The sequence below is a fragment of the Equus przewalskii genome, chromosome 14, assembly GCF_037783145.1.
Source record: "Equus przewalskii isolate Varuska chromosome 14, EquPr2, whole genome shotgun sequence".
Lineage (NCBI taxonomy): Eukaryota > Metazoa > Chordata > Mammalia > Perissodactyla > Equidae > Equus > Equus przewalskii.
The window spans coordinates 7,716,433-7,742,300 of NC_091844.1; the positions used below are offsets into that span (position 1 = coordinate 7,716,433).

At 40.8% G+C, this 25,868-nt stretch overlaps 1 protein-coding gene across 50 annotated transcripts in view; it reads right to left on the reverse strand.

Annotated features, from left to right (window-relative positions):
• Nucleotides 1-18,203: 18,203 nt before the first annotated feature.
• MAP4K4 (mitogen-activated protein kinase kinase kinase kinase 4) overlaps nt 18,204-25,868 on the reverse strand; it is a 187,248-nt gene continuing 179,583 nt past the window's right edge. For 22 of the 50 annotated variants that reach the window (XM_070573410.1, XM_070573409.1, XM_070573412.1 and 19 more), the window contains 4 exons: nt 25,130-25,279; nt 24,410-24,569; nt 23,475-23,614; nt 18,204-21,756 (listed from right to left, as the gene is read on the reverse strand). In XM_070573410.1, the coding sequence (XP_070429511.1) occupies nt 21,673-21,756; nt 23,475-23,614; nt 24,410-24,569; nt 25,130-25,279 (534 nt within the window). In that variant the 3' untranslated portion in view covers nt 18,204-21,672. Of the gene's footprint in view, nt 21,757-23,474; nt 23,615-24,409; nt 24,570-25,105; nt 25,280-25,868 lie in introns of all 50 variants that reach the window. The other 28 variants (XM_070573408.1, XM_070573414.1, XM_070573417.1 and 25 more) reach the window with 3 other exon arrangements.

Below are 25,868 nucleotides of genomic sequence, written 5' to 3' on the forward strand. Positions count from 1 at the left end.
CTTTAGTATTTCCTCTTGTCTGCTTGCTTTGGGTTTACTTTGCTCTTCTACTTCTAGCTTCTCAAGTTAGCAATTTAGATCATTGATTTGAAAATCTTTTCTTTAAACCAACTATTTAGTGCTATAGATTTCTTTCCCAGCACTGCTTTAACTGTCACACATATTTTGTTTTCATTTTTGTTAAAATGTATTTTCTAAAATTTCTGAAACTGTCTTTGACACTAGATTATTTATAAGTGTGTTAAATTCTAAATGTTTTGAGATTTTTCTGTTATCTTCTGTTACTGAGTTCTAGTTTGATTTTATTATGGTCAGAAAACATACTCTTTCTGATTTCAATTCTTTTCGATCTGTTGAAGTTTAGTTTATGGCCCATGATAGGACCTATCTTGGGAAATCTTCCATGGGCACTTGAAAAGATTGTGTGTTCTGCTGTTACTGGCTGGAATGTTCTATACATATTGATCAACCTGATGGTTGATAGTGTTTAGTTATTCTATATCCTTCTTGAATTTCTGTGTATTAGTTATATCTATTTCTGGTGGAAGAGGGTGTTGAAATCCGCAACTTATATATAACTGTGGGTTTGTCTGTTTATCTTTTCAGCTCTATCAAATTTTGCTTCAAGTATTTTGAGGCTCTGGTTTTTCAGTAAATACACATTTAGAATCCTCTTGTCTTCCAGGTGCATTGATCCTTTTATCGTTCTGTAATGTGCCTACATCTTTGTCCCTAGTTACTTTCTTTGCTCTGAAGCCTATTATATCTGATACTAACATAGCTACTCTTTCTTTAATTCTTGCATGATACATCATTTTCCATTATTTTACTTTCAACTTTTTTTTTTTTTTTTTGTATTTTAAGTTTCTTTTAAATAGCATATGGTTGGGCCATGATTTTTTATCCACTCTGTCAATTCCTGTCTTATAACTGATATAATTAGACCGTTTACACTTAAGGCAGTCATTGATGTTAGGGCTTTTGTCTGCCATTTTATTGCTTACTGTTTGGGTCCTCTGTTTCTCTTTTCTTCCCTTCCCATGGGTTAAAGATATTTTTAAGGATTCTATCCTGACTTATTTGTAGTGATTCTGAGAGTATTATTTTGTATAGTTTTCTTGGTGGTTGTTCTGATTTGTGGGAAAACTTTTAACTACAAATTCAGTCTCTTTAGTAGATATAGGACTACTCAGGTTGTTCTGTTTCTTCCTGAGTTTTGGTAGTTTTTGTCTCTCAAAAAACCGTTGCATTTCATCTAAGTTGTCAAATTTACGGTCATCGAGTTAGTCATAGGACATTTTCATTATGCTTCTAACGTTGGCAAGGTCCTTAGTGATATCTTCTATTTATTGATATTAATAGTTTGTTTCTCATTCTTTTTCTTGGTCAGTGTAGCTAGAGGTCTATCAATTTTACTGATTTTTTGTTATTCTATATCTTTCTTGAATTTCTGTGTATTAGTTATATCTATTTCGGGGTGGGGAGGAGTGTTGAAATCCTCAACTTATACATAGTTGTCACTTTGTCTGTTTCTCTTTTCAGCTCCATCAAATTTTGCTTCCGTTATTTTGAGGCTTTGGTTTTTCAGTGCATACACATTTAGAATGAGCTTGCCTTCCAGTTTTTTTTTGTTTCATTGATTATTTTTCAACTCTTTTCCTGTTCTTAATTTTACTGATTTCTGCTTCTGTCCTTATTATTTCCTTCCTTTTGCACGCTATGGGTTTAATTTGCTCTTATTTTTATAGTTCATTAGGGTGGAAGACACTATTCTAATGTAAGCATTACTACTATACATTTTTTTCTCTAAACATTGCTTTAGCAAAACCCATTCATGATTTAAAACATTCAACAAGTGGGAATAAAGGGAAACTCGTCCAACTTGATGATGAACTCTACAAATTCACAGACACCATACTTAACAGTAAAAAGACTGAACACGTTCCCCCTAAGATCAGGGACGAGGCGAGGATGTTCGCTCTCACCTCTTATTTGACAGAGTACTGGAAGCTCTAACCACTGCAATAAGACTGTAAAAAGAAAGAGAAGACATACAGATTCCAAAGGAAGAAATGAACCTGTCTCTATTTGCAGAGGACATGGTTGTCCACATAGAAACCTCAGGGAATCTACGCTATCACCTTCTAGAAGTAGTGAGTTGAGAGAGGATGCAGGATACAAGATAAACACACAAACATCAATCACACTTCTACGTACAAAAAGTAAGTCTGCAGAACCCAAACTTAAAAATACAACATCGTTAACAATGAGACACTACTAGCACCTGTAAGAACGGCTAATATTCAAGACGAAATGCTGACAAAAATGTGGAGCAAGAGGAACTCTAATTCATTGCTGGTGGGAATGCAAAATGGTAACAATCACTCTAGCAAACAGTCTGGCAGTTTTCTACAAGCTAAATATACTCTGCCCATACAATCCAGCCATCACTCTCCCTGGCGTTTACCTAAACGAGCTGAAAACTTATCTTCACACAAAAATTTGCACACAAAGGTTTATAGCAACTTTATTCATAACTGCCAAAAGTTGGAAGCAACTCAAATGTCCTTCAATAGGGGAATGGATCAACAAACGGTGGTACGTCCACTCAATGGAATAAAAAGAAACGAGTTATCAAGCCGTAAAAAGACATCGAGGAATCTTAAATTGCTAAGTGAAAGAAGCTAGCCTTAAAAGGCTATATACCATATGATTCCAACTCTAAGAGTCTGGAAAAAGCAAAACTATAGCAACCGTAAAAAGATCAGTGGTTGCAAGAAGTTCAGGGGCGTCAAGGAAACTCAAATTTTTCCCTGCTCTGTGCATGTCTGTGAAGGCACCAGAGGTATTGATTTTAAGGTCACTAATAAATTTTAGCATGTGGACAACGTCACAAATATGGAAACTGAAAATAATGACGATGGACTCTAATTTATCCTTTTCTTCAGGTTGCTTTAAGATTTCCTCTTTACCAGGTTTTCAATAGGTTCATAAAGATATGTCTAGTTGTGTTTCTCTTCCTGCTCCCATCTTACAGAACTGCTTCAATTTGTCACTTAAAGTCTGTATCAATTTGGAAACATCATTGCCTGCAATCTCTTCAAATACTGCTTCTGCCCCATTTTCACTTTCCTTTTCTTCTGGGACTCCAGTCTCCACGTTAGACGTTTACACTACGTCCCATATGTCTCTTATGCTCTTTTTTGTATTTTCCATGCCTTTTCTCTCTCTCATTCATTCTAGGTCTTTTTCTATTGACCTAACTTCCAGATTACTAATCCTCTATTTTGCTGTCTCTAACCTGCCGTTAGAGGCTTAACTCATCTGTGGAATTATTTTTTGGTTGTGGTGAAGTCTTTTAGTATTTTTAAAAAACTATTTTATTTTAAAAAATAACAAAATTTACCATCTTAGCCCTTTAAGTGTACCATTCAATAGTGTTAAGTACATTCACATTGTTGCGCAACCAATCTCCAGAACTCTCTTCATCTTGCAAAAGTGAAACTCTGTACCCATTGGACAATAACTTCCCACTTCCTTCTCCCCCCAGCTCCTGGCAACCACTGCCTCTATGAACTTGTCTACTCTGGGTACCTCATCTAAGTGAAACCATACAGTGTATGTCTTTTTGTAACTAGCTTATTTCACTTAGAGTAATGTCCTTAAGGATCATCCATATTACAACACATTTCAGAATCTCCTTCCTTTTTAACGCTAGGTAATATTCCATTGTATGTACACACCACATTTACTTATCCTTTCATCCATCAGTGGACACTGGGTTGCTTCCACCTTTTGGCTGTTGTAAATAATGCTGCTATGAACATGTGTGTACAAATATCTCTTTGAGACCTTGCTTTCAATTCTTTCGGGTGTATACTCAGAAGTGGAATTGCTGGATCAAGATAATTCAATTTTTAATTTTGGAGGGGAACTGTCATATTGTTTTCCACAGCAGCTGCATCATTTTACATTCACACCAACAATGCACAAGTGTTCCAGTTTCTCCACATCCTTGTCATCTTACTATTTTGTAATAACAGGCATCCTGATGGGTGTGAAGTGGTATCACATTGTGGTTTGATTTCATATCCCAGTATCAAACACCATTGTTTGATCTGTTCTAATCACAGTTGTACTTCTACTTTGAGTGTTTCCCTGATGAATAGTGACGTTGAGCATCTTTTCATGTGCTTATTGACCGTTTGTGCATATTCTTTGGAGAAATATCAAGTCTTCTGCCCACTTTTTAACTGGAGTTTTTTGCTTTTGTTCCGTTATAGGAGTTCTTTATATATTCTGGATATCTACTCCTCACCAGATATATGATTTACAAATATTTCCTCACATTCTGTAGGTTGTCTTTTCACACCCATGGAGTTCTTAACAGTGGTTTCTGTTATCGCATTTCCATTTGATTCTATTTTAGTGATTCCAGTTCTCTGCAGAAATTTTCAATCTTCTCATCTATTTTATTGAACACGATCATTAAACGCTCCAATGTAACTCCAATATATGCATTACCTGTAGGTTCTTTCTAAAATTAATATTTTTTTTCCTGGTTTGGTTTCTATTTTGCTATTTCTTAGAATGTCTGATAATTTACTGCATGCTGGACACTGTATATAAAAACTTGTAGACAAAATTTGAGGTTCACTAATGTTATCTTCCTCCATGGGGAATATATTTTGTTTTCTGCGGTTAGAGCAGTTAGAGTAGAGGCAAATCGCCTTAATCGGTATGGGACTGGACTGATTCAAATTTGAGTTTCACTCTTTGGGGAAGGCTGGTCTTTTCCTGGTTTGCTCTTAATCCTAGAGTGCAGCCTTTCCATGGAACCAATAGGAAGGCCGAGGTGTTCACCAGGGCTTTTCCTGCTTAGGGCGCCACTACCTGAAATTTTTGCCTCCCCAGACTCATGAGACTGCCAAAAGCTCTGCTTAGTTCCCCAGCTTCTTAGCTTGTTGGACCCCTGCTGCTTATGAATCAGCAAATGTCTGAGGAGAAAATTGGTTGCAATTTTCTCTCTTCTTTACTATTTTTAGCATCTTTATACATTAGGGATAGTTTTTGTGTTATAAGTTGCAAACATTTTTCTCAATTTTACTTTTCTAAATTATTTTTTTACACTGGATAGGCATTTTCTTTTAATGTATTTAACAATCAATCTTTCCCCTTATTTCATATGGATTTTGAGTCAGGTAAAGCTTCGTCAATCCTGGTTACAGAGTAATTTGCTTATAGTATTGGTATAGCTTTTTTTTTTTTTTACCATTTCATTTTCTTATTTCACTGGATTTATTCTGATGTGCAGTGTGACGAACAAACCTGATTTTATCTTTTTTTTTCTTAAAGATTTATTTTCCTTTTTCTCCCCAAAGCCCCCCAGTACATAGCTGTGCATTTTCAGTTGTGGGTCCTTCTAGTTGTGGCATGTGAGATGCCACCTCAGCATGGCTTGATGAGCAGTGCCATGTCCCGCACCCAGGATTCCAACCGGCGAAACCCTGGGCCACCAAAGTGGAGCACACGAACTTTGCCACTGGGCCACGGGGCCAGCGCCCGGCTTTTATCTTTTTCTGTATGGTTATCTTGATTCCTCATAACACTTTTAAAACCTCAGCTTATCCTCATGATTTGAGATGATGTCTTTATCATATACTAAATTTGTGTATATAATTGGCACTATGGATTTTGTTTTATTTCATTAGTCTGTTTATTCATGCACAAATGCCACACTGTTTTAATGATAGAGACTTCATAATTTTTTTAAATGCTTTTTTATTTATCTACTTAAATATTTATTAACTCCTTGTTAAGAAAAACAAGGCTTTGGGACTGGCCCGGTGGCACAGCAGTTAAATTCATATCTTCTGCTTCGGTGGCCCGGGATTCGCTGGTTCAGATCCCAGGTGTGGACATGGCACCGCTTGGAAAGCCATGCTGTGCTAGGCGTCCCACATATAAAAAAAAGTAGAGAAAGATGGACACAGATGTTAGCTCAGGGCCAGTCTTCCTCAGCAAAAACAGGAGAATTGGCAGCAGTTGGCTCAGGGCTAATCTTTCTCAAAAACAAAAAAAAAAAGAAAAACAATGCTTTGCCTAATTTACCCCTCATTTCTGATTCCTCTCCCCAGATCTTCAGAAGTGTAGATTTTTATTCTTCTATTGGTTGCATTTTAAATTTAATGATTAATTTTTAAAAATCAAATTTAGTGAGGTATAATTTACATACAATAAAAAGTAACATTTTAAATGTACATTTTGATGAGTTTTGACAAAATTATATACCCATGTAACTACCAGCACAAGAGAAATAAACAACATGTAAACATCAATATTTTGGTTGCATCAAATTTAGTCCAGTGTGTTAATTCCTCCTGGAGTATGATGACTGCCCTTTACCACTCTTTTCCATCTTCTACCTCTCAAATTGTGCCTCTGTAATTTTTCTTTTTCACAATTTCACACCTAATAATGTCTGAATTCTGTTCTGTTACTATAGTTGTCTTCCATGCATTGTCTATGGGTTGATTCTGAAATTTGAAAAAATACAGTGTTTACATTATGCCAACTCAAGTGTTATCCTCTGCTAGTCCAACATGGCAAGAACTACTTCTCCTCCTTTACAGTCAAATGTTATGAGCTCTTTACCACTGAAAGGAGGGTATTTCTGGTATCTGGGTCAAACAGACTCTTTCTGTGCTCTTATTGCTGAAACCATGGTTCATATTTTAACCATGGTTTTCCCAAGTAGAATGTTTTTCCTAGAATCCTAAAGTCCCTTGAAAGAAAGATGTCTTCATCTTACCTTCCAAGTCACCCAGGCTTTCCCTGACAGCACCTATATGACACAGTCCACTTTTCTTAGACACACCCCTTGTGGGCCATCACAACTTCCTGCTCTGGCCTGGACTGGTTGCTATCTAGGACTGCCAGCCAGTTCTCATTCTGGGACTTCTCTTCACTGGTCACTGCCCTTCTCCTGTGTGGGTTATACTAATTGCTCTCTGTATTTCATTTCCTTCTCTTTCTTGTTTTCCTTCCTTATTTTCTTGAAGCATACCCTTGAGTAATTTCCTCAGAAAGGGTACGTGAGCAGAAAAAGTTTAGGTCTCTGTCTTTCCGAAGATGTCTCTTATTTGTTCCATCTCTCATATTTGATTGACAGTTTGCCTAGGAATAAAACTACATATTAACATAAATTTCCCAGAATTGTGAAGGTATTGTTCCATTGTCTTATATCATTTGATTGTTGCTAATGTGAGGATCTCTATCAATATGATTCGCATTCTTTGGTACTTGAAGGTTTCCCCCTCTGGAAGCATCTAGGATTTTGCCTTTATCTTTGGTGTTCTGAATACTCGTAAGTCCTTTTTCATTTATTGCATTATTTTTCAATTATCCATGTAGTAGTCTCTTTCAGTCTGAAGTCTGGTGACTTTATTTGACTCTGGGACATTTTTTCCTATTGTTTTGTTCCCCACTTTCACTAACTCTGACATCATAGGAATTCCTGTTAGGTGAGTGTTCTACCTGGGGGATTGACTGTCTCATTTTTTCTGTCTTTTTAATGAAAGTGTTTGACATTGTCTTTCTTCTTACTTCCTAATTTTTCTTGCCTTTGACTTTCAGTGTGTGTACTGATTTTTTTCATTTTAGCAATCACACTTGTTTCTTTTTTATGTGCAGGCAAAGGACCAGGTAATGATAGAACAGCATGTTACAGACCACTGAGAACATCTAGAAATGCTATAAAAAACAGAAATCAAATCAGTTTGAAAGCATTAGAGAGCGGTTAACGCAGGCTGGCCTTAAAGGGGCATGATGCTATAGAGAAGGAATTGCAGACAGGTGAGCCCAGTATTCCATAGTGCTTCTACCCTTGAGGGATTTGCTCATCTGAAAGTGGTGTAGGTCCAAGAGCAGGAAATATTGGCTAAGAGGCTGGGAAGTTGAATTGAGCTTTCGCGAGTGTCTTAGTAACTGGAGAGACAAAATGTAGATGTCGGGGCTACGAAAGCAGCCAAGATTTGGGAGTCTAAGATCCCAGAGAAACAAGGAACATTGAGAAGAACTCAACAGGAGCAGACATCTCATAGAAAGAGAAACACAAAGGGCTCTGAAACTCGTGACAACATGCTCAACCTTCTTTACAGTAAGAGGAACGCAACTGAAACTATGTTGAGAGACAATGTCTAAGTTTAACAATCTACTCTGTTGGTGAAGCCATGGGGAAATCAACAGTCTCATACAGCACTGGTGGGAACGCAAAATGGTACAACTCCTCCAGAGGGGGAACTTGGTATTATTTAGAGAAATTACATATTCATTGACCATTTGACTCAGAAATCCTTCTAGGAATCTATTCCAAAGATACACTGGTGAAAATTCAAACAAGACATGTGCACAAGGTTATTCATTGAAGGATTTTAGGGGCTGGTGGAATGAGCGATGGCCCATGCACACAATGGGACACTATGCAGCTGTCAATAGCAATATGGAAAGAGAGATCAGCTGCTGGGACCAGGGCGGGTTGGCAGCAAGGGGACAGGAGGTGGCTTTCTGGGGAAATGGACGTGGATTTCCGGGGAAACTGGCTTGTGGCGATGGTTGCATTACTGTATAAATATACTAAAACTCGCCGAATTGTAACTTTCAGATGGGTGAAATTTTTGGTATGTAAATTACACCTCAAGAAAGTATTCTAAAAAATGAAAAATATCTTTATACGTGGCTGTGGAGGGATCTTTGGGATAACTAAATGAAAAAACAAGGTGGAGAAAAGTGAGGTGGACAAGAGGTGAATACCAATACACAAACACACTTGCTTTTATAATACATATATATACATATTTTTTTTTCTTTAAAGGAAGGATAAACCAAAAACTAATAAAAATAGTAACATAAAAGGAAAGGGGGAACTTGGGTGGAGGAGGGAGGGAAGCTTGAATGCTCTGAATAGATTTTGTTTTGCAGATTTGACTTAGAACAAGGTAATAATCTACACAATTATAAAACAAAGTTAAATTTTAAAAGCAATCCCTAAAAATCCAAAGCAAAATGAAAAACCAAGCTGGTGGCACGACCACTCTAAGGGAAAACAACAAAAATAAAACCTACCTACAAACCTTAAATTGGTTTTATGTCATTGGTGACAGTGTTGACATTATTCTTCTGAGCCTTTGGTGTACATACTGTAGCAAATGAATGATATTGTTGGTGCCATCTAGAAGGAGGACTTTCAGGATGGGGCAAAGGAGATAAAGATGATGAGACCAAAGAGTTTAAAGAAAAATTCTATCATCCTGAATTTCCGTATAGATTCATGATGCATTTTCTCTCATTAAAAAAAAAATTCTTTTCATTGAAAAGACTTAGAAAACTCAGATCTCTTGGAGAAATGGGGAGATTCCAGGGTTTGGGTAGAAAATGAACAAAATGAGTCTGGAACTTGTAATACCAGAAAGCACAACTATCAAAGACCACTACAGACGTGTTTAAAATACTCAATTGGAACCAACTCGAATAGGCACCTACTGACCAAAGCTGGAACCGTTTGAGCATCAATAATCCTGACTTTAAGAAAAAATGATGTATCAACCATTTATGTGTTAAATTTACAGAGATTCTGATTCGAAGATACTGTTAAAAATCATTGAGACAATCAGAGAAATTTGAAGACTGAATGATAGTTGAAGAAATTAAGGAATTTTTGTTGGCTTTTTAGGTGTGATAATGACTTAGCAGATTTGGAACTGGATACTGAAACATTCATGGATCAAATGATATGACATCTGTGACTGCTTCAACATAATCTATGATGAAAGCAGAGTGGAAGAATAAAGAGATGGCATTATATGGATTACAGGTGGAGCAGAGTGGTGGATACATAGGGGTACATCTTTCTACTATTTTCGTACAAATATAACTTTTTCATAATAAAGTTTTAAAAATGTTTTAAGCCTAGCTTATTATTTATTTAGACATTGCACAGTAGATATGAATTTAATCCACAACATTCAGGGCAAAGAATGACATTTTTTGTTGCTGTTTTGTTTTGTTTGGTGAGGAAGATTCACCGAGCTAACATCCATTGCCAATCTTCCTCTATTTTGTATGTGGGACACCTCCACAGCATGGCTGATGAGTGGAGCAGGTCCTCATGCCTGGGATCCAAACCTGCAAACCCTGGGCTGCTGAAGTGCAGCCTGCAGAACGTTAACCACTGCGCCACGGGGCCAGCCCCTGACATATTATTTTTAAAGTCAGATCCAATCCTCTCTAAGACCCCATTGGTTAAAATGTTGGGAAATTCAAGCTAAATCATGTCTGGGGGATGGCTTCTCGGTAGGATTCTATGAGAATCTTTGGAGCTTATGTGTCATCTGATAAGAGGAGATGCGTCTCGAGTCTTTGGCCCAAGGAGACATTCACTGTTCAAGCCTATGGAGTCTCAGTCACCCGGGAATCTTTGTCTCTACCTCCTTCACCCTCGGTTTCTGGCACTCACCTCTCGTGACACTTCCCCTTTTCAGAGGTGCCGTCACCTGAAGGGCCTGAACGCATCTCCACTCGCAGACCCCTTTCCACCCCTCTGCTTCCCCGGCTTCCAGAAGCTCACCTTCTCACCTTGGTTGCACCCTGTATTACTTGCTCAGGCTGCCACAACCAACGACCACAGACGGTGGGGCTTCCACGGCAGAAATTTATTTTCTCACAGGTCTGGAGGCTGAAGTCCAAGATGAAAGTACTGGCAGATATGATTGCTCCTGAGGTCTCTCCTTGGCTTGCAGACGGTCACCTTCTCACTGTGACCTCACATGGCCTTTTGTTGGTGTGGGCACTCAATGTCTCTTCCTCTTCTTAGAAGGACACTCATCCCATTGGATTAGGGCTCGGCCCTGACGACCTCCTTTAACCGTAATTACCCCTAAAAAGGCCTTGTGTCCAAGTACAGTCACATTGGGGGTTAGGGGTTCAACAGGTGATTTTAGGGGGACACAATTCAGTCCACACAAAACCCTCTTGTGTCCCTCTCCACCAAACTTCCCCAGTGGCCCTGGACTCTTAAACAGAATCTTGGCAGTGCGGTTGTCTTCCAGGTGCCCGGCAACTTATATTGGCCCTGAAATGCTAACCCATCACTGACCCGGAGGGAAGGGGGCGGCCCAGGCCTGGCTGCCCTGGGTGAGAAGATCCATTGGAGCCCTTTTTGTATTTCTCACACTGCAAGAGCAAAACAGACATTCCGTCAATGAAAGCACAGATGGAAAATAAGCCACAGGATGGTGACAGATTCAGGTGTCTGTCTCTGATGCCTTTTCATTAAGGGACTTTCTAATGAGGCTTAAGAGGTGTGGGCAAGAGACAGCCTCTCTCCCCTCCGGTCTGAACCATCTCCTCTGGGAGTTCTCTGAGCTTCTCTATGTGATGTTGGAACTTGGCTCAGATTACTGTGCTGACCTTATGCATTTTCCAGAGTTCTTAATCTTCCTATTTTTACCATGAATTTCTATAGAACAGTGGTTCTCCAAGCGTGGCCCCAGACCAAGAGCATCAGCACCACTTGGACATTGGTTGGAAATGCAGATTCTCTGGCCCCACCTCTGACTCTTGGATCAGAAACTCCGGCAATAAGGCTAAGCAGTCTGCGTTTGACAAGCCCTCTAGGTGAACCGACCCATGTCCAAGGCTTGGAACCACTCATCTACACGACTCTTGCCATTCCTCTCTGAGGCCGGCCGCCCTCTCCTTGGCATCCCCCAGGGTTCTCCCCACACTGTGGGGAAGCCGCTGTCTTTTTACTTCCTTATAATGAACTTCCTTTTGGAATCTGAGCTACAATTAGATCCTCTTCTTTCACTTTTTGCAATAATCCCAGCACGTAACACAGTAACTCGAAGCACAGTACTTCATAAACATGTACTGAATGGGTGAATTATTTAGTGCATACAACTATAAAACTTATTTTGATGCAGACGCTTCATGTTCAGTTTTATGTAAAACTGTTTTTATGTAGAACATATTTTTAGGTTAAAAGTATGCTAAACTTGTATAGCTGATGTTGGGGGAACGTTGTCTTAAGAGTTTGGTCCTACACGATGAGCCCTTACTTCTGGCAGATTCCAGGATGAGCACTCTTATGTTACACCCACTTCACAAGAACAAGGGCTTCAACAGAAATAAGGCAGCAGAAGCACCTGCAGCTCGTTCTCGAGAACTGTGCCAGAGCAATAAGAGCATACATTTTAAAAAAGGGGCTGTGGTTCAACACAAGGGAAATTCTGGCCTGGACTCTTAGGAGACATTTGCCTATCCTGCATTTTCTCGACAGCATGGATGACTCAAGGACGGAACACTCTTAAAATCTTGTCAGTGACTAGGTTATGAATACGCCATGAGTGCATCAAGTTATAGAGCTACCATTCCGTTTCTCGGTTTCTCCCACATGGGTCCCACTCTTTCATGGATCACACAAGGGCAGCGAAGAGTGTGTGGATGTGAGGAGGAATGGGTTTTCCCAACTGCATGTCTCTGACAAACTCATTTCTCAGCAGAATGAGGTACTAGTTGCTCTTGTCACCCGAACCAAGAGTTTCCTGACTGAACACGTTCCCAGGCACTGGACAGGACATTCTGTCTAAAACGCTGACCTGTCCTGGGAACAGCAGCCACCCAGCTGCACAGATCCTACAGCACGCGACTTCCTGTGGGGTGTGTGAAAACCCTCAGCTGACAGCATTCTTCCTCGAGGCCTTAGGAAATGAAGGCAACACCGAGGCAGGGAGACTCAGTGTCGGAGCACACCCTGTCCGTCTCACAGGGAAGAATGTGGTTTTCCTATGCATCAGGCATTGCCACATTGGTCCCTTGATATTTGCCAATTATGTGGTCTGCCTTTCTTGGACTCTCTCACATTTACTTCAATAGAACCAGCGAACAAAAGCTTTGTAAATGAAAAAAAAAATCAATTTTCTATAATCCAGGATTGTTGATGAAAATAAGAATGAATAAATCAGAATCCCACCCACCTACCCCCATCCCAGTTAACATAACAGTGGAAATTTGCCTTAAAAAATTAAAGCGCTTTTCAAACTATTTTTTAAAAAATCAATCAAAATAATGCCCACTGAGGTACAGAAAAACCAGACTTGTAGACCAACAGACTAGGTCCTAACCCTCCCTTGTTCCTTTCATACTTTCTAGGATGACCCCTCGCAGGTCACTGAACTTTTAGGAGCTTTAGTATAATGTAGCAACAATATTTACCTCAAAAGATTCTACAGTGGATTAACGGTGCTCAGGTATACAAAGCCTCTAGCACTGCGCCATTCAAAATGGCAGCCACTAGCCATATGTGGCTATAGAGAACTCAAAATACTCTTAGTCAGAACTGAGATGTGCTACGTGAAATACATACCAGATTTCAAAGTCTTAGTACGAAAAAAAGAACGCAAACTACTCTATTGTTTAAAATAAATTATCCGTTGAAATTATATTTTGGAATATACCGAGTTAAATAAAACATATTACGAAAATGTGCACAATTAGGTGTATATCTTACACTAGAGACCAACAAAACAGTAGTTTGCGTTGCCAAGTTTAACTTTTTTTGTGCATATCTTAAAACCTTCTGCTTTTACCCAAGTCATTAAAAAGTATCCCCGAATTGCTGGCTTCATACACTTGTTAGGTTCATTTCTTGCAAGGTTAGCTGTTTAAAAATTGCAATCATATACTTGTCGGGAAATATGTCTATATTAGAGAACTAAAAATGAAAAATAAATTTGAGACTGACGTTGACAGAAGTTATCCAAAAACTCCAATAGCAAGGCAGTATCAGTTCTCATTGTTTGATCCTTGAAGAATACTCTAAATTCAAACTTAATATCTACACCAATACTTCTTTTCTCTGCTTTACAGATTAGCATCCCATTGTTTAAATAAGGGGGGAAATCTGAGGCAGACTTGGATCTGGGAACATGCAATCATTTGTCTTTCGTAATACAGAAAGCTCTCAGGACCAAACGGAGCAATTTCCCCTGGTCTCAGATGCAGCAGACCTGCCCATTTCCTGTGGTGGGAAAGTCTGCAGGCGTCCTACTTAGTGGCTGTAGGGTTCACTGCGGAGCCAGCCACGTTACTGGGAAAGAGGAATCAAATACAGTGAGCCTTCCAGAGGCCCGGAAGGGGAGCTCTGTGGAGCAGTGATCACATCAATGTGTCCTGGAGGAAGTTCCCAGCTATGCCATTGCCTATTCCATTTCTGCTGCAGACACAGTAACTCCTCAGATTACTGCCAAAATATCTATTTACTCAAAAATTCAGTTTAAATTTAAAAATTCATCCACTTTGTATGTGGATTCATAAATGCTCTCAAATGGCTCATATTTACCAGCCTTGTTTACATCTAGTCCCAACAAACCTCAAGGGACCCCCTCTACATCCCAACATGGACAGCCTCAAGGACATAGACCTGGCCAATCATGTAAGTTGCCCATTTCATTCTCCTGGACAATTTCAAATGCGCCCTTCATGCTCGAGGCAGATTCCGTCTATGGGGACAAACCACTTGTCCTAGCTCTACCACCTGGCGTCTTACAGAGCAGCCCCTCCTGCACTTGATCTCTCTCCAAATAAAGTCAGCAAGTGGGTACCACAAGTCCTCTCTTCTACAGGCTGAGAGGCTATGTGTAACAGCTCTTACTACACGCCTGGCGCATGGCAAATACACACCAAGTATTTGCTATTACCATCATTAATAACCACAAACTATGATGGATTAGTTGAACAATCTTTAGAAGTTTACATAATTACTTCTCCTAATATTTTTGGTACTATCTGGAGCCCTTCCCAGTGGAGAACCTCCTTTGCCACGGCTGCAGATGGTCTACGTCCCAGGACGAGTGTGGCCAACCGAGTGGGACCTCACTAGAATGGAGGTACCATCTTCTCTCACTTCACAGTTTTATCCAATCAGTCCAAACTCACAGCAGCTCTTTACCGAGTGGGACCTCACTAGAATGGAGGTACCATCTTCTCTCACTGCACAGTTTTATCCAATCAGTCCAAACTCACAGCAGCTCTTTCGGCAGCCAACTGCTGTTTTAGCTAACAGGTGTAGATCTTTGTCACCTGCATCGTTACCAAAGGCTCTGCTTTAACATCTGGAACACACTAAGCACCATGTTCAAAGCTGCCCCTGTAGACAGCTCCTCTGCATTTCCCCAGAGGAGGACCATATCTCAAGACTGCTCAGCACCCAGTGGTTGCTCAATTTGTTAGACCAAAATGCCACCAATTTCCCAGAAGTTTACTAGCGTCCACACTTACTCAACCATGTACCCTGCCAAGGAAGACTGAGGGACAATTAGAAGGCCTTCCAGGAGGCAGTAATGAGGAAATGTCCTTGATGCCAGTAAGATACGCATGGGGTCCCAACAGGACAAGGCCCTTCAGAAATGTGACAGTTGTACGTATTTGCCCAGGATGAGAAAAGGATCTGGCTCAACAAGACCAGCTTTTATGGTCCTTAAGTTACAGGGACAACCTGAGCACCAATTTAGGCCTTGGATACAAGCGAGCACGCCGACCAGTCCCAACCTTCCCTGGGGTTGGAGGCTTGCTCTCCACTGGCAGGCAGAGCCTGTGCCTGCAGACATGGCAGCTGTGCTTCTGGAGCAGTTTCCCATTCCAAAACTTGACCATCCTGCACCTGACCTGTGATGCACCTGATGTTTAGCATCAAGATCTCCCTTAGGGAGGGGATCACTGGGTTCCCAAGAACTCAAAATAAAAACACATCTCAGGAGGAATCCATTTCTGGGGTTGCTTGTCAGGCTGTTTCCTCTGTGGGGTGGAAGGTTAATTCTGCAGCTTTCATTTAAGCCTGGGACCTAGCTGGCCATCAGTGAGGTGCTTGGTCCTAAAGCTGGAGGAAGGCACCAGGGACAAAGATTAAGAACCAAGGATGCCAATAAAAAGGAACAAAGTACTGATAACAAGCTACAACATGGATGAACCCCAAAAGACTCAGCTAAATCAAAGACACCAATCATGAAGGACACACATTTTATGATTCCATTTTATATAAAATGCCAGAAGAGGCAAATAGATATGGAGAGAAAGTAGATAGGCATTTGCCTAAAGCTTAGGGGGATGGGGAGGTGCGGGACTAAGAGGCTAACAGCAAAGGGGTGTGGTCTATCTTCTTGGGGTAGTAAAAATGTTTAAACATTGATTGTGGTGCTGAGGCACGTCTCTGAAGAGACTCAAGGTCACTGAGCTGCCTACTTTAAATGAGAGAATTGTATAGCATGTAAATTCTACCTCAATAAAGCTGCTTGAAGAGGAATCAAGTAAGTATTTAATATCATTTATTGTGGGAAAGTTGTTTCATCTTGGTTTCTAAGGTTTATGGTTATGTCCAACTTGCAAACAGTTTAAGGAAGGAGCAGAATTAGCTTGCTCAAGCTCTGCCTACATCTCTCCGCAGAACTCCTGGGGCATGCTGCCAGAATTTTACAACTGAGACCAAAACAGAAGTAAGACTTTATCATTCCATGCTGCACCATCAAATTCAAATTTCCTATAACCAAGCAAACTAGGAAACAGGACTTAGGCATCAAGGGTCCTGCACTGTCATTATAGCAAGCCACGCTGCAGCCGCGGGGACCGCTGCTACCAGGGCCTGTTCCTGGCCCAGCCTGAGCAAAGCTCCACACCCCTCCTGGGGCCCAGTGCACGTCCTCACAAGCCCCACACAGCATGGAGTGCTGGTTTTCCCCTGGATGAACATCAGGGTTTTAATTTCATGCTACTTAAGCAAACAACCGGGAATTTCTGAGAGCTGCTCAGTGCCAGCAACATGTTTGGTTGTTTCTGAGGAGCAGAGAGGTTAGGATTTAATAAACGGTTGAACATGAGAACCAACTTCAGCTCATGTGCAGGCTCTGTATTCAGATGGAAGCAAAGAATGGACAAAACCATACCACGTCCAGTCAGGGGGGAACAGGAGAGAATAAAAGAGGCTGTACCTGTACGCACAGGGAAGTTAGGCAAGGCAGAGGCAAACATGGAAGATTCTGAAACACGGAGAGAATACGATTAACCTTAAGATGAAGAGAGAGGGAGACCAGCTATAAGAACCTAGTATTTGAGCACCTGTTACTTCTCCTTTAAGAAAATCCAACAAATACTTTTCCCAACTTTTAATTCCTTAACCATTTTACTTTATAAAATACAACATCTACTATAAAATACAACACCTACTTCTTAAATGAAGCATGGACATTATATATTTTTTAAAGTCACAGACGGCAGAGAAAGCAGTAATTTCACTGCCCCCTTGAACATGACACCAAAACACAGAGCTGGTGTCAGTTACTGGGCTGATCTTATTCTGGTTGTTTCCTGTAAGTGGAATCTCAACCAACGGAGGGAAGGTTGGAACAGGAGGAATGAACGATGGTCCCAAGACAGTTAACTAGCACTTCCCCAGATTTTTATTCCTAATCATCTACCAGCTGCAACAAACATCAAGTAGGAAAAGAAAAAACTTACTCATTTTGGTGGCCTAGATATTTAGGATTTTATTTTCACCTTTAAGTAAATAACATCTTTCTATTTGAAGCACAGGGAGCTAGTTTATTAACATACTTAACGGATGAGAACGTAGCGTGTCCACCCATCTGCAACCCCAGAGGCTTGGGCAAGGTGCTGAGCGGAGGACACAGCCCCAGATCTGTCCAATGGGAGTCATTCCTGCCGGGCCGGACTCAAGGGGGCCCACCCCAAGGACTTAGCGACAATGACCTTACACTGAAGGAGCTCCAACAATTAGGCCTAAGTTAGTAATTACGTGCCAATTTGAAAAAGGGCTACTTTCATTATCTTATTAGGTACAGATATCCTGCTGTTTTATGTTTTGATCCAATTCAGACTTGAAAAGTAAAACCTTATTTCTTCCTGAAGGATCAACTTACTCTGTTTCTGGCTTCAGGAACATGGTGATCAAGAGCTCACCACCAATTTCCTTCTGAGATCTTGGTGATCCCCGTCACAGGAGATGGCGGGACAGGGGAGCCGCCCACTCGAGCCGGGGCTGCACTGCAGAAGGAGGTACACACGAAATACGGATCCTCATGGGAGGGAAACATTCTGAAGGATCAGAATATATTTGAAACTCATGCCACATAAGATAGGTGTCATTTTTACTTTATTTAAGGAAAAAAGGGGGAGGAGGAGGGACACAGTAATTTTCATAATACACAGAAGACAAATCAGCACTGGAAAAAAGAAGGCTGTGGACTTGCCACCAGTCTGCTTTGCAGCTCTAGGATTAGTAAATTTAATGCAGTTTGTCATTTTTATTACTGTTTAGCAAATTTATAATTGGCAAAATTAGGGATTATGAATCACCATAAGTGGACTACAACTAAGACAAAAACCTAAAAAACCCATAAAAAAATCACTTAAAAATAAACCATAAATATGTGATGCACATTAGTGTAACAAAACCATTTTTGTAAACATTTTCTCCAACATAACATGTGCATGAGAAAAAAGTAAAAACACTGCACTCAATACAGAGTTACTCTGACTTAAATACAGAAAGGTATTACTTATTAAAGCTTTGACTAAACCTAGAGACACATCTGTGTTTTGAAGAGCACTGCTATACTAGTTTCCAATGTTCCATATTTAATGGTATCATCGTAATACTGTTTTCCTCTGTAATTCTGCCATCTTGGCACTTCTGGGAAGTCACTACCCTGTTAAAAGAATCATCCCTTCTGTGGAAGAACGAAATCTCAACAAGTCACAATCGTGTACAAAGAAACCTAACTGGGCGCCTGCCTCAAGCTGCAGCACACAGTCTGGCTAACAAGGGTGAGGCGAGGAAGGAAGGACACCACAGCCAGGGACAGCACACGCCAGAAGCCTGCGCCAGGACAAACGGTGCTCCGACCTCAGTACGTGATGCCCAGCAATGGACTCGATTCCGTTCAACTCAAACACCCAGAGATGCCAGGTGGGGCCTGGTACTGTGCACGTGGGACGGGACCACTCTGACCTGAGCACAGACTCCATCACTTCATAAGGCCAGTCTTTGTCAAGTTCTAAATACTCAGTAACTCCAATGACATACCACTTGCATTATTTGTGAAACACATCTTGACTTAGAGACACTGAGCTTCAAGTCTGTGGATAATTAAGATCATGATACCTCGTTCTTTTTTATTTTTTCCACACTGGTATCAGAAGTTCAGTATTTTTCCAAAGAAACCTGCCCAACTTTTACCTCTCTCTAAAGCCGTGGAGGGGCTACAATCGATCAAGCCATCCAATTCTTTCTCCTCTTGGCATGCACACGTGTTCACTGGCACGTGCCATCTCACTTGCAAAGCCAAACATGTTAGGAAATCGCCAGCAGAAATCTGATTTTTGATTGAAGTCCTATGGTGATGGAATCTGGCCTATCTCAGAAGTCCCTTCTCCAAAGGTGGCATTAACTCTTCAATCTTCTTTATGTTAACTACAAATTTGTAGGAAAAATCTAGTTCTTTCTGCTTTGGACATGAGCACTACTCTAAAGTCACACACATGGGAAAACCATTTCCATGGCCTTGTCCTTCCAAAAGAGAGGAAAGCTTTCTCAGCTTATCTTGTCTTTGTGGGTATGCACAACCAGCTGTCATTTATGCATTTCTGAGTGTATGTATTTTTCACTAGATTTTTGTAATTCAAAAGAGAGCCTTTGGCAAAAATGCTGAACCAGGAGGAAGAGAATGACAGCATTTAAAACGGATGCTAAGAGGGATGACAATGCTGGGCAAAGCCTCGGCAAATAGGTGCAAATAATTACTACATTTTTGGGCGGAAAATTCCCCACTTTCATGTTATAAAAGAAAATTAACTACAAAGGAGGATTAAACCTATGAAACACCAAGCTTCTGTCTGGTGAACAAAGTTTAAAGTAGCCATCACACAACATTCCCAACTCAGAACTCAACAAGAGGAAAGCAAGACAGGAGAACCAGGACACTGGGCATTGCTCCTGTACCAAGAGATTAACGTCCTCAGAGGAATTGAGTGACCATGAAGCCATGAAACAAATTATTACCCAAGACATTTATTACAAATGTCATGAACATATTCATAAAGTAAAACTGGTTTAAAAAACAGAGAGAGAACAAGAGAGCAAGTGAGCAAACAAGAAAAGCCAGGGCTTTGATATTATACCTAAAACACAGGAAGATGCTGTCTTATGAATAAGCAGTATTAACTACATTCTTAAAATAGTTTTAGTGCATTGCATTTTTAAAAAAGGGAAATATCCCCACCCCCAAGAAAAGGTTCCTGCAACACTGAACAGTTTGTGTGACTATTCTAATATGACCACCTGTCTGCTACCAAACCCCCAACGGAGAACAATGAGGCCCCTTGTGTTGTAGGCTACCGCTGCCCATCAGCCACTAATGGTGAATATGGTGAAAACAAAGCATTCTGCTCTCTCAACTTAGAAAGCAGGCTGCATTAATCAGCATGATAAAGCCACATGGCTATTTCTTGTCTTCAGGGACAATTTCTCTTGTGCCTACTGAGACCTGTGACAAAAGAACAGTTACACTTCAATCTGATAGTTTTGGTATTAAGATTAAATTAAACATTAATGTCTTTCTCCAAAAACATATAAACTAAACCACCTCTTAATGCATTAAAAACAATGAGGTAGGCAAAAAAATAAATGTGGTTGAAAAAAAATTTTTTTCCTCTGTTAAGTGCAGACTATGGTGAAACTGGTGTCGCACTTCCAGGTTTAAACAAAAATTAAACCTTTAACTGAGGCAGTGCTAATACTGTCACACAACAAAGTTCTGGCCATTAGACAAATGCACACATTTTCTTTTTCCTTTTTTTTTTTAAGAACCCTCTGCACATGATTTAGGCAAAACCTGGTACACAGAAAAATGACTGAGTTCTTGACCAAGCCAAAAAAAAAAAAAAAACTCCAAAGAAACAAAATGGGGCGCCCTTAACCCACCCCACCCCACCTCCCAAGCCCCACCCACAAAAAAGTTCTCCTAGTGACTGTGTCTTTCACATTTTATAAATAGTAACTTCTTAAACCTGCACCTTCTTCTTTGTCCACATATTGTCACATTACAAAAAAGAAATGTCAATTAAATACATTGTTAATGTTACTATATTAAATCTGCTCTCTGCTTTAGCACACTGCTTGTTAGACCACCACTTCACACCTCCTTGTGCCCACTTCCAACACCAGCGGCATGGTCATAGTCTCCGCCTTCAGACACCCATGTGACAGAGTCGTTCAGAGACAAGGAATTCTGGAGCTGAAGGAAAGGTGTTTGCTTTCTGGTCTGATGCTCAATCTCAAACACTGATAGCACCTGAGGGTAGAATCTGAACAGCACCAGCTGCATTGCAGCCTTGATTTATTTTTGAGTAAGGAAAAGAAGAGAATGGGGATAAACTGGTAAGAAAGAAGCAGGAAGGAAAGGAGAAAAAGAACCCCACACGTGGTGTCTGCATCCACAGCTGTCCTGGACTGCACCGGTGCAGCTCCGAGCTCCAGTTGCAAGGAATTCCAAGTTCTCAGGATCTTGAAGACTCTGGGGGCCGGCAATCCTCATCGCACTGCTTCTACCAGCTCAGAAGAGAAGTCCTGCCTAACGTCATGAAATAAACCTGACTGCTGCCACCAGACCGAACAGAGGCGAAGAATACCTGCAAAGGCAAAAGAGAGAGGGAGCGGTCAGGAAACAGCACAGCCAGCGGAGCAACGCTTCCTGCGGGTCCCGGGCGGGCAGCCCAGAGCCCCCAACAACCTGGACGCCTCCAAATGCAGGACGCTTAAAAGCCCAAAGGCCCTTTTCAAAAGAAAATCTGGGATGATGTCATTTTATCATTTACAAGGAGTGATCACCTGTAGCCAATTTTTATTATAAATGAGAAGGCTAAGTAGGTAACTCCTTGTACACACTGCCATATTGTGAGAACGCAAAGAAAAAAAGTGACGTTTCTGAAACTGGGTTATTTCTTTTTATCTCACTGCTAATACCTGCTACACAATAAATGTGTTTGGAAAACTCAATGAGCAACGGGGAGGACTCAGCAACCCAATTTTCCTCTTAAGAAATTAAGCTAAATATATCATTTATGTGATATGACTTTATAGCCAAAGTAACATAAGTTACTTTTGTACCTGTTGTTAATAAACCTTAAGGGATATGAGATCATGGATGATAAAAATATTTAAATGCCTAAAGTTCAAAGAATATTACAGTTATGGCTACAATACATACTTAGGAAAAGATAAGCCAAAAGGCTGGCAAAATCCTGGATTAGCTCTAAGGTTGTATGGATTTTCAAGGTAAAAGATTTGGGAGATACTATGTAGCAAAAAAAAAAAGTCAACTCTAACAGTAAATGAGCTATAGGATTGCAGGAGAAAGTGGGTCAGTGGTGACCCGGCTTTTGTGTTGAGTACGTAGGTGGGCAGGCAAGAGGACCAGCTGCAAGAAAAGATGCAAAGCTTTTCTTTGTCACGATGAATTTTTAAATTTAATCTGAGAAGTCGACCTGCAGGCAGGTTACTAGGATGTTTAATATATTTTATCATGAAGCAAGAGGTGGAAATATTCTTAAGAGGCAAGCTTCTAAGGTTGTAGTGGGCTGCGTCAGGTAGTTAGACATGTTTTTATCCAAGTGGACAGAAGAGAGAGAAAAAGCTGGGCTTTGCAATGATCTGTTCCACCCCCTGACGTCCTTTTCAAAGCAGGCCGGGATGGACAACACCCCTGGTCATCGATCTGCTCTGTCCAAGGCCAGTTCTGGGGAGGGACTCCTGGGGAGCGAGTAGGCCCTGGAGAACACAAGGACGTGGCCAGATTGAAAAACAAAGGTTTCAAGTGGGGCTTTGCTGCCCTGAGGTCTCAGCTGCAGGAGGTGCTCGAGCTTCTGCATAAAATGATTTATACTGTTAGGCATTTCTGACCTGCAACTATGAAGTTATTTCACTACTCAAAAGGCAGACTAACAAGTGGTATGTTTCTGATACCCATCAGGGCAAAGGAAACTTACTGCACTCAAACTTGCAGGGGTGCTTCCTTCTAATCACAAGAGATCCCATCCATCTAAATTGGCAGTTTTAACCCTCCCTAGCCCTAAATCAAACATAGCCTAGACAGGTCACCAAATGGGGTTAAAAAAGAAAAAGCCAAGATAGGACGATTTCTGTAGAGATAAGTATCTCCACCCCCTCACAGCAAAATCAAAATAAAATATACCTCAACCCTCATTAAACAGGCCTAAAAAGAAGTTCCTTGATGAATTTACTTTGGAATCTATCAAAATCCCAAGGAAAAGTTTCACTAAACTCCATGGAAAATAAACCATTGCTCAAAGATGATAGCACGTAAAAAGAACCTATAAGGAACCATTACCTTGTCATTGCGTTCACACAAGAATTTTAGTCTTTGAGCCCTTTTGTGCATAAACACACCATCCAAGTGACCAGTTTCCACAGATCGGATCTCTATGGCCTTTTCTCCCCAGCCCATCGTCTGATTGGATCGAATATATGCTTTTAGAGAGGGGAAAAACACATAGTGTTAGATAGGGAAACTGCTATGAAAAGATGCTGCTTATGTGCCCTCCCCCCCCCCCGCCCCGCCCCCCGCCAAACATCTAACATTTAAGGATTTTTGTTTTGAACTTCACCTTTGCAACCTTTTGCTCTATCCTGGGAAGTGGGAGTTTGTGTCAACGGGTGACTCTATTAACTCCCAAGGTACATCACGCTTATCTTGAGCAATGAACCACTGAATCTACAGTTAAGTGCTCTGATTTTCATCACACCAGTCACGAAGGAAGGTAGGAACAAGTAAAGAAAGTGGATGAGACAGTGACCTAACAGCAATAAAATCAGAATAGGCTGGGGATACCAACATAAAGCCACGGACGCTTCAGATGCCAGCCTTCATTGCTGACGCACGCCTCAAGATTAAGAGGCTGTTTCCAGCTGTGGCTCTGCCACTCACAAGAGCAAATCACTTACCTTTCTCTGCGTCCCTTGACTTTCCACAAGTGAGTTAACAACACCACCTGTCCTATTTTCCCTGGACGTCTTAAGGATTAAATGAAGGATTGTGAACGACAGGGTTTTAAGAAATATTAAATAAATACTTGGATTTTGTTGTGAAATAGACTATGGTCAGTCCCATAGTCTACAATCTAACTTTTCACAATCTATTGCCAACCACTCTGGTAAATGGTCAAAAGGTCTGAACAGCACAGAAAATTAGTGTGATGAATATATGCCGTTTTAGAGGCGGCTCCACTCTTCTAAGTGCTACCTTTTCCTGTGAGTGATGCGTACCTACAGATGTTGGCATCTCTCCCCACTGCAGAACCACATCCTTGGTGATTCTTCCATAGGTGTTCACATAAACCCCTTCATCTTCATAGCACACCAAGAGCTCCATTCCATCTGTGTTGGGGAGGATGATGATTGCATGGGGTTTGATGCTACATTGGATCTAGAGAAGAGGAACAAAGTGCAGGGAAGCATGTTTGTGGCTATTGCTATCCCCACAAAAGTGCTCAATCAGACTGTCCTGGTGAAAGCTCTGGTTCATATTCCTGGTGATATATACAGCAATTCGACAACATTTTGGAAACTACATGAGCTATACATTCCAAAGTCTACCTTGTAAGGTCACAAACTCCACTAGTCCACATTTTGTGAGGCCCTTGGAACATAATTGGATTGTGGGCTCTAAGTAAGAAATTATGTTCCTTAAACCACTCCCAACCCAGGGATGTTCTGATCTGCCAGCAATTGCCCCAAATCCATCCCATGTTAGTCAAAGCCAGGGCTAAGAGGTTCTCAGGAAGGCTTCACAGAGCCAGGAGAGTGGATTTCCACTTGTTTCAGAGCATGGAGCTATTGAAAATGACACATCATTTAAATACTCACCCCCACACCATGGGGAAGTAAGAAATCCCTGCTTGTGTTAGTTCACTAAGCAGAGTAAAGAAAAAAGTCAAAACAAAATGAAGCCAGTCAACCAACCATAGAGTGTGGGTTCTTTCTTACGTGTGTTGGTAGATAAATGTCATAGACTGATCCTGAATCCACATCAACAGCATGGAATCCAGCACAGGATCCATAGATCACTTTCAATCTCTGGCCTTCCTCAACAGTGAGATCCACCAGTAACGGCTTATGTACCAATTCTCCAAATGACTACAAAGAAGTAACCAAGAGAGAAGCAGTAAGACGAAGTAGAACTTATTTCTAATACTAGATCAAACTAGAGAAGCCAGACCCTAGGTACTCAGTTATTCAATTACTAAGCCTCCCTGGCAACAACTATAAGCAAAAATACCCTATAAAACAAGTCTGTAATACAGTAAGATTTGTCTCTTAACCAGTATCTGGAAGACTATCCTTCCAGAAGCATGTCCCAGACTCCCCCTACCTAGCCCAGGAATTCTGCTCTGTCACTTACAGTTCTGTTGTCTTGGTGAGAAAAACATCTAACGTGAAATAATGAGGACTTTCTGTAGCATTGAGTCAACTATTCAAATGCAGATGACGGAAAGAGAGCCTCGAGGAGCTGTAGGAGTCACATACTGAGAACTGGATCAGTATGATCAGCAGTCACTACTCAAGCTGTATAGACTGGTACTTTAATTTTCTGACTAGAATGATATGGTGACGAAAGGCTGTAACGTATTGTAAGAGCCTGGATGGCCTATTAGCATACTGGAGGGCCTCAGTTCTTCACTGATATCAACACCTACAGCTCACAAGACAGATTGAAATAAGATAT